Genomic DNA, 12,153 nt, shown 5'->3' on the forward strand with positions numbered 1-12,153 from the left:
TTACTCTATTCTGCTTGGGGAAGCTAATTAGTTATTTGCTTAAGGAGGAGATCTTGCTACTGAGGGCCTCTTGTCTGTGTTGTGCACATGCGTGGCCTCCTGTCTGCGTGTGGGTCCCTCTGTGTCTCAGGCTAAGGGACAGGGGCTGTCCTTTGACTGGTTTTCCTTCCCCTAGAAAGCCAGACTCCAACTCTATGAGAGAGCTTCTGAAAGCCTGAGAGTGTTTGTGAGGCAGTTTTACAAGCATCTAATAGAACTTTCTGTTTCAATGGAAAGGTATGTTCTCCCTCTGTGCTGAACGGTATGGTAACCATGAGCCACGTGTGTCTATTGAGCGTATGGAAAGTGGCTACTGCACTGAAGGGACTGAATTTATCTTTTCATTCAACTTCAAAGATGTTTAAAGAGTTGCATGTAGCTAGTGGATGTTATAAGCTGCAGGTGTGTGTCAAAATCATCTTCTCAGGGGGTTTATATTAGTTATTGATTGTCACATGACTGATTATCATGTCACAGTCTTGAGGGTTAGGAATCCTGGAGTGGCTTAGCTGGGTCATTCTGGGCCAGGGTCTCCACGGAGGTTCTGGGTGGGCTGTCAGCCTACACTGCATCTTCTGAAATCTTAACTGGGGCTGCAGTTTTGCTTCTGGGAAGGCTCCCGCATGGCTATCACATGGAGGGCTCAGTTCTTCCCTGGCTCTTAGCTGGAAGCCATAGTTCCTTATTACAAGGGCCTCTCCAGAACACTGCTTGATAGTGGTCAAGACATGGCAGCTGCCTCCTCTGGAGAGGATAATCTGAGAGAAAAAAGGAAATAGGAGAGGGGAACCAAGATGGAACCCACAGTGTTTTTAAGAACCTAATCTTAGGAGTGACATCATTTCTTCTACTTCTCTAAAGTCATATAGACCAACAGTGGTCCAATATGGAAAGGAGCAGCACCAGGGTTTGTATACCAGGATGGGGGGACCCCCTTGGAGGCTGATTTCCTCAGGTGTATCACATGTCCCTCTTAGATGATCATCAACAGGACAACCAAATTGCTTCTCTTATATTTTTCTAGAAGCTAGTTGAAAAGTTAGAATAGGGCAGCAATAAAGAGCAAGCCACTGGCTTTGTCCAGGGAACCTATCTGAGTGGTCTTCTCACTCATGAGGATGGTGAGGCTGAGACAGATCCTGAAAATGGAGCTGGCATTGAATGTGCTCCCCAATCCCCACGAGAGCTGAGGACGTCATGTGCTTCCATTTCAGTGAGCAGTGCATAGAAGCCTATGAACTCCTCCTGGCATTGGCTGAGAGTGAGCAGAGCCTCATCCTGGGGCAGTTCCGAGCAGCTGGCGTGGGCTCCTCCCCCGGTAAGTATCCCGAGTCCCACCGGCCCTCTTCCCTGTCTCCTCTCCCAGCCTCTTGTGCTCTTCCACCCCCTTCTCAGCTGCTGGCATTGAGTCATCTCCCAGCAACACAAACTCGTTTGTCAAGTGTGTTTTTCGTTTTTCCTCATGACTGAGTGGGTAAATTGTTTATGTTGAATGCAGCAAGAACTGGAGTGGAAACAGAATTACAGACAAGTTAAAACAAACAAGCCTTCTTAGGAAACATATTCTCCTGAGCTGACAGTAGGACCAGATGGAGCCAGAGGCCCACACTAGTGATTAAAGAGACCAACACTCCGACACACCGTGATGCTACTTGTGGAGGGTCCCTCTGCTGCTGTGGCCTTTGTCTTGTCTTACTGCTTTTATTGGCTGTGCTCGATCCCTAAGAATCTTTCTTCTAGTAGTTTTGGAGCGTGGGTTTCCTCTACCTTTTCTCCAGGTGTCTTATGAATGCAGAGGAAGTAGTTTCGAACCTGCTGTCACCGGCTTTGCAGAATGTGCACTCCACCAGTCTGAGTAGGAGTGCAGGTGTGTGCTCACCCTCTTGCTTCCCTGCCACCTCTTCTTGCCCCCACCCCAGGACTCAGGTGTCTTTTGGGCCTGATTTGTAGAAGGCGAACGTAATTAAAAACCATGCCAGTGTGGCATCCTAGGCTCAACAGAATTTGCTAGACTTGACCACAGATGGTGGCTCTGAGGCCTGCTCTGGTGTGAGGAGGACCACAATGGATATAGAGAAGAGAGACCAAGGGGCAGGGCTCCCACCCCTTTGGGCAGAACGGGGGCCTGGACATGACCTTGCTTACAGTTCTTTGGAAAGGCATTGGCAAGTCCATGAAGCCAAAGTGACTAGGTCACTCTTGAGTCATGAGTGGGTATAGGAGCAGGCTAGATGGCCCCAGGCCATCTGTCACAGGCTGGCTTGGAGCTGTGAGGTCAGGGGCCCACAGCTCTTCAAGGGCTGCGTGCTTCTATTAGGGCTTGTCCTTTCAGGATCCCCCTTACAAAGAAGGCCACCACCAAAGCACCTTCTAAATGCCCCCACTGTCCTCACCAGCTCCTTTGCCTGCCTGGGGTCTAGCTTTTGCAGTGAATACTCAACATATTTTTGCTCCTTTGATTGTGACATGCACAGGAATCTGAATCAAATCTAGAGGAAGGGAAACAAGTGGGCATTAATTTCCTGCTTCATATCTAAGTTATCCCACAATGGAGCAGGCCTTCATTTGTATGGATGGCCATCCTCGACTCCTCCCCTCGAATATTTTTTCTTTCTTTCTTTCTTTTGTTAATATTACCAATCTCAGCCTAGAAGTAGAAACTCTGCCAACATTTCCATTAGAAACCTTATTTCTTAGGGTCCTTTAGTTGAATCATAAAACTTTATTCGTCATATGAAACAGATCCTAAAGTGATCTTGATCTTGTCCTGCTGTCAGTTGTGTGTGTGTGTGTGTGTGTGTGTGTGTGTGTGTGTTAAGAAAAATGATCAATTAAGGAGAAAACAAATCAATCATCTTAATTCTAGCTTGTGTCAGAGCAGTGTTTTAACCTGTTCCGTCCTTTAAAGACACCTTTTACCTACTGAGTACAGTTACATGGAGCTGAAATGGCTTCAATAAACCTGCATTTAAAAGATTTAAAGTCAATCTTAAAATGCCTTGTATATACCTAATACTGGGTGGCTCATTTATGTATTTATAAGACGCACCTGTCATTAATCTCATGCCTACTTCAGAACCGAATTCAAATAGCAATCGGCTGTTGAGATGTCTGTAAAGTGTCTTTGTGAAAAGAAAAAGGGCATGCAGGTTGTGGGAGGAAGGTCCAGGGAGCCGTAGATGTGGGGTGCACCCCACTTCTTCACCACACTCCATAGCACTAAGGGTGACTTTATATTTAGCAGCCCACCCCATTAAATCTCACTCCATCCCGCTGACAACGGCACAGATCTGTCACTGTGCCCCGCCAGGACATCTAAGCAAGAGCTGGTCTGTGACATTTACCCACAGTATCAATTATTGCAATGGTGTTCTTTGTTTCTTCTTGACTTCACAAGCACTCATTACGTTCATTCTAGATGATTTAGATCAGTGGTTTTCGAACTGTGACCTAGGATGCTGGAAGGGTTTCTTTGGGCAGCAGTGGCTTCAAAGGGTAAGAAGCTGAATGTACCTCGGCCACCCATGCCCACTTCACCCAGTTCCACTTTTATCATTCTGTACAGTTCAGCATGCAAAATTTAATGATTTCATTTGAAAATATTTGGAAAAATGTGCTCTATAGGTAGCCAACGATTGGCTTTTTTGGCTGGCATTTCTTTTTCTTTTTAAGTCTTTATTTTTTAGGGCGGTTTTAGTTTCACAGCAAAATTGAGAGGAAGGTACAGAGAGATCCCACCTAGCCCTTGCACCTGCACATGGAAAGCCTCTGCCATTATAGTGATAATGCTCCCACCAGAGCCATGCATTCATCATACTTGATGACCCTAAGTTGACACATCATTATCATTCAAAGTCTGGAATTTACATTAGGGTTCACCCTTGGGGGTATACCTTCTATGGGTCTGGACAAATGTGTAATGCAATGTGTCTACCATTGTAATACTCGAAAGAGTAGTTTCACTGTGCTTCTACCTATTCCTTCCTCCCTTCCCAGTCTCACCCTCCTAACCCTTGGCACCACTGATCTTTTTTTTTTTTTTGCATATATTTTTATTTGTAGATGGACACAATGCCTTTATTTTATTTATTTATTTTTTATGTGGTGCTGAGGATCCAACCCAGTGCCTCATGCATGTGAGGCAAGTGCTCTACCACTGAGCCACAACCCCAGCCCCAACCACTGATCTTTTTAATGTCTCCAAAGTTTTGCCTTTTTCCAGCATAGTATTTAAAACAAGGAAAATGTGAACATCCTAGGTTGGGACATCACTGCCTGACTCTGTGCTGGTGCCCACCAGGCTCCATTTCCTGCTCCAGCCTCAACTCCTGGCTCCTGGAGGCATTTGAGTGGGCCTCTTGTTACCAAGCAGAGAGGGTCAGGGATAGTAGCATCAGCACTGAAAATATGAAGTTCTCATTTGAACCATTAGCTTGGTCTCTTTTGCTCTACATCAATCATTTTTTTTAAATGTATATTGTTTTAGTTGTAGATGGACACAATACCTTTATTTTATTTATTTATGTGGTGCTGAGGATAGAACCCAATGCCTTGCACATTCTAGGCAAGCGTTCTACCACTAAGCCACAACCTCAGCCCTACATCAGTCTCTTACCTGAAGTTGTTGACACAGAGAGATGGCAGTTTTGCCTCCGTTTCTCCCTGCTGTCATTCACAAAGATCCCATGCACAGTGGCCTTGTGCCTGAGTGGGAGGAGAAGCCAGGAGCCTGGATGAACAGAGCACGTGAGAGCCGGAAACTGACCTTGGAGATCACATTTGCCCATGAGGATAGTGGAGCCCAGAGCAGAGAAATGCCTTCCCAAACAAGGGGAGAGTCAGGCCCAGAATGCAAGTCTCCTCACTGAAGGGCCACTGCCAGTTGCTCCCCACTGTGCCACCTCTGCTGAGTCACTGAGACGTGTTTATGCAGGCTTGTTCCCTCTTTCAGGCCAACCTTGATTAATCCATTGGCTTCTCTGTGATGTAGGCGACCAGTCAGGGGATGAAAACATCACTCAGATGCTCAAACGAGCCCATGACTGCAGGAAGACAGCCGAGAACGCCGCCAAGGCCCTGCTCATGAAGCTCGACGGCAGCTGCGGGGGAGCCTTCGCTGTGGCCGGCTGCAGCGTGCAGCCCTGGGAGAGCCTGTCATCCAACAGCCACACCAGGTACTGGGTGGCCTCCCTGTCCCCGGAGGGACCTCTTTTTTCCTCACTGGGCTTGACACACAGTTGGAGACTGTGTGGCTTGGGTAAGGCAGAATTCCCTTCAGGCTGTGACCAGCTCCATCCAAGGATTCCGAGGAACAGAGCAAGTGGTGGAGGGGCTGGGCACGTGGGTCAGTGGTAGAGCGCATTCCTGGCCTGTGTGGAGCCCAGGGTTCGATCCCCAGCACTGCAAAAAGAAAAAAAGAAAATAAATTTTAAAAAAAGGAGAAATGGAGAGCTAGAAAGTGGCCTTGTTGGGCTCACATGGAAATTGAATTCAAGAGAAAAAGGGTGATTTGCTCCAGAATGTGGTAAAGATAGAACATGAATCTACATTTCTGTCTGATGCTGTTTTTCCTGTACTACTCTGTTCTTCATTTCCTTATAATTCTTGATTTCTTAGCACCTGGAGTGGCGAAGGCCCGCCTGCTACAGTCATTGGGAACCCCAGGCCCAGCCCACTTCTCCCAGTTCCATACTCCACTCTCCTTCCCTCCTGTGCCTCTGTGCTTTGTAAGCTCTTCTCAGGCAAGAGCCTCTCCTGTCCTTTCTTTTGCCTCTTAAGGGTGATGCCACATTCCCGGCACGTGCTTAGCAAGCTCTTAATCATGAACCTGAGGTCAAGTTCCCCATCTCAGTCTAGAGAACTAAAGTGGGTACTTGAAAAAGATGAGGAGAGCCGTGAAGACCTCGTGAAATATAATTTGCTGAAGCTCTTTGATCCCTTTGGATGGGGGATGGGGATACAGAATGAAACCTTTTCCAGTTATCTTATCATTTCTTGCCATCAAAGCCCTAAATTCCTTCCCTTCATACACTAGTTCTCAGTCTAAAAGGCACTTTGTCAGAGATTCTAATGGAATTTCCAAGTCATGAAAGACAAGGGTACTCCATTACAGATGAGAAAACCTTGGCCCACAGCCCTGTAAGCAACTTGCCTAAGGTCACATGGCTGCCCAGAGGGAGATCCAGGACTTTGATGTCAAGCTTACCGTTCCTCCCCCTGCACCACACTGGATCTCATAACACTCCTGGACAGTGTCCTTGCATGCCAAATGACCAGAATCACTTAAGGGTAGATGGAATCTTAAAAGCCCAAGGAGAAATGCTGGTGTTTTCTCAGTAACTGAAAGCATCTCTTTCCCACTGGCAGGACCCAGCCGAGTGCCTCATTTACCTGTATTGGACCTGCATCCCATAAGAGGCCACAGTCCCAATACTGAACTTGGCCAGGTGTCCATAAACACAAAGGGACTTATTTCCTTTCAACTCCAGCAACAGTTGTCTTAATTCAGTGAAACACAGATCATATTTTTTTTTCCTGGAAACATATTCTTCTGCTTAAACATAGAAAGCAGATGCTTCTTAATGACTTTTCCAGAGTGTATAATCTATAATTTCCACGTTTGTTTAGATAGAGATGTAGTCCTCATGTTGTCAGTGAGGCTGTTCTGTTGAATTAGTGAATTGGGTTGACAGGAACGTACACTGTTTTGGTAGCTTATGAGGCTTGTGCGTTTTCTCATATTTCCCCATCCCCTAATATAATTTTATTGTTTTAATATGAATCAGAGACCATTTCAGAGTCAGAAGTGCAGTTCTCTCACCATCTGTTAATGGAGATCCCGATTTCAAGTATTTGGTAGAAGAAACGGTTTATGGAATAGGTGAGCCTTGATTTTTGACAACATTTTCTCAGAGAAACTTAATTTTTGGTGGTAGACTTCTACAGGCTGATATAAATTCAGAACACAGAATCTCTATATTTAAAGATGACCTCACAAAAGTATGACCCAGTCTCAACTGGGTCTTCCACCTTAGCTCTGATTCCACTCGGTTCTTAAAAATTCCCTCTCCTGCTCACCTCAGGGCAACTCAGAGAAGAGGATACAGGAGAACCACACACAGGACATTCACGTGGCACCCCGCATTCACAGAACCTGACACAACTGGAATATTTCGCGTTAAACACGGGTGGAGGGTGAAGTTCCCAACCACCAGCTCCCTTTCACACGTTCAGTAATCCCAGCAATCTTATTTGTAATTCTTGCCTTTCTGACTTAGACATTCCCCATGTCAAGTTATGGGAAAAAAAGAAAAAAGTATTCTATTATAGTGCTTTATGTGTCTCAGTAAATCACCTTTTCTCCCACTGTAACCAGCTGGTAGAGACCATCCAGTCAGAGAGTCCGTGCACTGTTGCCCACCGTCTCAGGAAAAGGATGCTGTGTGTCAGGCCTCTGGCACACACACAGTCAGCACCTGAGGACAGGAGGGAGGCTCCTTTTAGGAAGGAGCAGCAAAGGGGTAGTTTACCAGCATGGAGAATAAAACTCAGTTGGCTTTGTTGGAAGAAGCCCAGGGACATTGCTATTTGCTATTGCTTTTTTCTTTTTTTTTTTTTTTAATATAGCCACTGCTTCATCAGAAACATAATTGTTTTCGTGGTCAGAGTAACTAGGTAATGTTGATTGCCTGGGCAATTTTATCAACATATCACAGCAAAGAGGCAAATGGGCTAAATTGTTAGGAAGTTGAAATGGGGGTTCTCAATCAAGCCTACCTTTGCATGAAGCATTGCAGTCCCGGCTCATAATATGGGAGTGTTGTCACTGACCTAAATCCACAAAAGGATAAGCAGCCAAGACAGAACCAAGCAAGCCTGTTCTCACAGAGGCTGGAATCGAGTCTCTCTGGTCTCAGCACCAGATGGGGGCCGGGCTGAGCTATGTGCGAAGGATGACTGTGGCCTCATATGAGCCTCTGTGTATCTGTGTGCAGCTGGGGTATTGCCTGGCTGGGCATTCCTACTGGGGCATGATCCCCTAATTATAATGGAAGGTAACAGGGCTCCAGAGAGGCCAGCCCTCTCCCTCTAATCTGGTCTGGATTAAGGTAACGTTGCACTGGGACAGAAAGAACAGTTGAGGACAGTAGATTTATGTCAAATGAAAGGGTGAATAGCTTCAAATAGTCATCTAATTAGGATAGGTCTCTGCCACCCCCATCAGTAAGCTTCAGTGAATTTGAGTGGGACTAGATCTGACTGTTGTAACATCACCTTTCCTGAAAAGGAAGTAGTTTCCCATCTAAGTATCAAGGGCATCCACCCAAAACCCCAGAGATTAATACTTAGTAGTGATGGTTAAGATCTCTACCTGAGATATGTTCCTTGACATGACTGGGGGTGGTGATCAACTCTCCTGCTCAGATGTCTTTGTCACTTTTTGAGAATATGGTAGAGATATGAAACACTTTTTATGCTTCTTTTATTTTTTTAAGACTTCCCAATTTCAAAATAACTGTCGGCATATCATCAAAATAAATAATTAAACCCCAACATTATAAAATGCATAGTACACAAAGTAAAAGTTCTCCGTGCTAGGACCCTCACTGGAAAGGACAGTTTGGGGTGTAGGCCCACATACTTAACTGCATTTTTTTTTTATTAGTTAAGACCCTGATGGGCTGGGGATGTGGCTCACGTGGTAACGTGCTCGCCTGGCATGCGTGGAGCGCTGGGTTCGATCCTCAGCACCACATAAAAATAAAATAAAGATGTTGTGCCCACCGAAAACTGAAAAATAAATATAAAAAAAATTCTCTCTCTCTCTCTCTCTCTCTCTCTCTTCCTCTCTCCCCTCCCTCCCTCTCTCCCCCCCCTCTCTCCTCTTTCCTCCCTCCCTCCCTCTCTCTCTCTCTCTCTCTCTCTCTCTCTAAAAAAAAAAAAGAAGAAAAAAAGACCCTGAGTTGCCAAGGACAGAAATGTGCCCAAATAGCTTAAACAGAAATGGATCTCCCTGGAAAGAGATCAGGTCTTCTATGTACAAGCTGCATAGCTGAGCAGAAGGCAGCTGGTAGAGGGTTACAATACACCCAAACAGCAGCAGCACCAGGCTCCTCCACATCCAGCCTGTGTGGCCCCGCACATGACTGATGTTCTCTTCATTGCAAGCAGCCTTCTCCAGGGGACAGAACCAGCACAACACCTTCATTTATATATGAGGCTGACAGGTTTCATGGGCACCAAGTAAGAGAAACCCCAAATGGAATGATAATGGCCAAATTACATTGTATGCATGCGTGAATGTATACCAATGAATGCCACCACTGTGTACAATTGTAAGGCAGTGATTTAAAAAAAAAAAAAAAAAAAAAACTTGGGGGATAACAGTGGCCATAGCAGAGTGAGGTTATAGCCATTCCCACAGGTGTCGTGGGTGAAGAAGGAAAGGAGAGAATCTCAACAGAAGAGCTTGTGGACCAAATCTGGTATCGTTAAAAATATACTGTCCAGGGCTGGGGTTATGGCACAGTGGTAGAGCACTCACTTGACATGTGCAGGGTGCTGGGTTCGATCCTCAGCACCACATAAAAATAAAATAAAGGTATTGTGTCCTACAATATTATTGTGACTACAACTAAAAAACAAAATATTAAAAAAATATACTGTCCATAAGAACATGACAACATCTAATTTTTAACCTCACAAGGATCCTATTGTGCACTGTCTTGAAACATGCTTCCCCCTAAGTGTTATATCCTCAGACATTTTGGCATATGCATCATGCTCCTCAGTAGTGCATGGTTTTCCATCGGATGACATACCATTGTGTACTTCAACAGGTTCCTCTTGTGGGATGTTTGTATCCAGTTTTCCACTATTGCAGACATTGCTGCAGCCACTGTCCTTGTCCTTATGCTTGTCCCTCTTGTACAGTTTCTGTGGGACCAGTTCTAAGATGAATCAGTGGACTCAGAAATGATTAATGTTTTCAATGTCAAATAGCCCTCCCTACATAATCCAGTTATTCTTCTACAGCCAGCGTATGAGAGGGCCTCTCCCTCCACACCTTTGCGAACACTGTGTGGTATGGCATACATGTTCTCAATTTGGCTGTCAGGTGTGTATGGCGTCAGGTGTGTATGGTGTCTATCTTGGTTTATTATCCTTGACCAAATCAGGAACGGGTTAGTATTTGTTTAGAGATGCCTTGTTTCCAACGCCATTATAATGGCACCTTAAAAAATGAATATGCAGAATTTATCTCCTAAACGTCTCTGCTTCCTATTTTGGCTTCCACCATCAACTAAGTTTGCAGTAGCTTTCTGGACCTAGGCAGTTCCTGAAGACTCTATCTGACTGCATATTCTTTCATACCCATATTTTGCAAGACAATTTATTAAGTACTTTACCCTCAGTTTCTTGTAGAGAATTCTGATAGTCATTCAAGAGCATCCTAGCCTAGGATGCCTGGAATTTTTTAGTGTTTTTAGTCCTTTGCTGCAAAATCCTTTATTATCAAAAAGGTGGGGGGGCTGGGGATACCCTCGGCACAACACTAAAAGATAAAGGCAGTTGACAGGGCTCTTCCACTCGGATAAATGAGGCCACCTAGGAGTAGCTTAAGTATCAAGTGTCACTGAGACCAACACCCTCCTCCAAATCAATTTCACATGCTCAGCAATGCAGGTGGCTAGGTACATAGCACTTCCTTTCTAAAAATGAGCTGCTCCTTGGTAGAAATTAGATCTCAACCAATGCTAAGTAAGATGCTGATAAAAAGTCCAGGAAAACTTTGTGATTTTTGAGGCAAAAGAAAATGGCTATCCTTCTAGCTTTCTGCCTAGGCAAGCTAAATAAGAATGAATTTTTCATCTGATGAGCTCAGTGGTTAAGCATTCTTAAGTGGTTAAGATAGGGAGTCATCTTGAGGACAGAGATGGGACCTGGTACAGAGGGACAGATGAGATGATATTTGATATGGATAGCTAGTTGGATCAGCACTTCCCACAGTGGACAGGGTAGGCACAGGGTGGGTGGTCCTGAGCCGATCAGCTGTATGTTTCCACTGAGCTGCAGGCCGGCTACATGTGCAGTGGGTATGCGACATGATCAGATATAGAATGAGCTACCACGACAGGACCTCCAGCAGAGCATCACCAAAAGACACCCATGTAACCTGCCTGGCTCCTCAAAAAATCAGAGCAAAACACAAGCATGTGCCATCAGTGAGGTTGGGGGTTTCTTCATCTGCAGCCTTCCCCCATCCTGCTCACAGACACCTCCAGCCTCCCACCCTGGAGAGGAGGGATAATGTAGCCTGCAGAAAGTGATTTATTTCCCCTTGACAGCTGAGCTCATCCTGCGTTCCAAGCTGGGAGAGTTAATGGATGACTTAGCCCCCACCCGGCAGCCGACAGCAGGCCCTTGGGAGGCTGCAGTGCCTGTCTGCAGGAGGCCAGAGGAAAGGCCAGTGGCTGCCCCTCCCTCCACCACTGTCATAATCATATTCTGTGGTGGAACATTAAGGGCATAAAGCAGGATTGTAATTAACCTCGCCTGATCTCTTCCCCGTTGGTGTCCTGGAAAGGAAAGAGGGAGGCTGGAGTGGCCCTGGGCTGTGGTGCTTATCTTGAAATTCAACTTTCCTTTGCTTAAGAGCAGTTTAAGGCTGTCAGCTTCCAACAGGGTCAGATCTGTGAACTGAGATCTTTTTTTTTTTTAAGTTCCTTTCTTAAAATTATGCTTATAGCAAAAAGCCTTCTTACCCAACCAGGGATCAGCTCCAGCTGTTCTTCTAAATAGTTTTTTTGAGGGAGGGGCGGGTACAGGGGATTGAACCCAGGAACACTTAACTATGAAGCCATATCCCCTGACCCTTTTTATTTTTTCTTTGGAGATAGGGTCTCACTAGGTTGCTTAGGATGTTGCTATGTTGCTGAGGTTGTTGACCTCTTGCAACCCTCCTGCCTCAGCCTCCCGAGTCACTGGGATTACAGGTGTCCACCACACCCAGCTCCCCCAAACAGTCAATTCAAGTGGAAACTACTTTTCTTCTCAGATGGGGGTTTTCTAGATGGCTGCAATGGCTGACCCCTCGAGGATCCCTAGGTCTGG

The 12,153-nt window shown here is 45.6% G+C and overlaps 1 protein-coding gene across 6 annotated transcripts in view; it reads left to right on the top strand.

Moving 5' to 3' along the window:
• Positions 1–12,153, top strand: part of Mcc (MCC regulator of WNT signaling pathway) — a 466,079-nt gene that overhangs the window by 416,279 nt on the left and 37,647 nt on the right. For all 6 annotated transcript variants that reach the window (XM_058585985.1, XM_058585986.1, XM_058585987.1 and 3 more), the window contains 2 exons: positions 1,254–1,357; positions 5,030–5,213. In XM_058585985.1, coding sequence (XP_058441968.1) covers positions 1,254–1,357; positions 5,030–5,213 — 288 coding nt within the window. The remainder of the gene's footprint in view (positions 1–1,253; positions 1,358–5,029; positions 5,214–12,153) is intronic.

Source organism: Marmota monax, unplaced genomic scaffold (assembly GCF_021218885.2).
Source record: "Marmota monax isolate L192 unplaced genomic scaffold, Marmota_monax_Labrador192_F-V1.1 WCK01_AAM20220418_F8-fsc00097, whole genome shotgun sequence".
Taxonomy (NCBI): Eukaryota; Metazoa; Chordata; class Mammalia; order Rodentia; family Sciuridae; genus Marmota; species Marmota monax.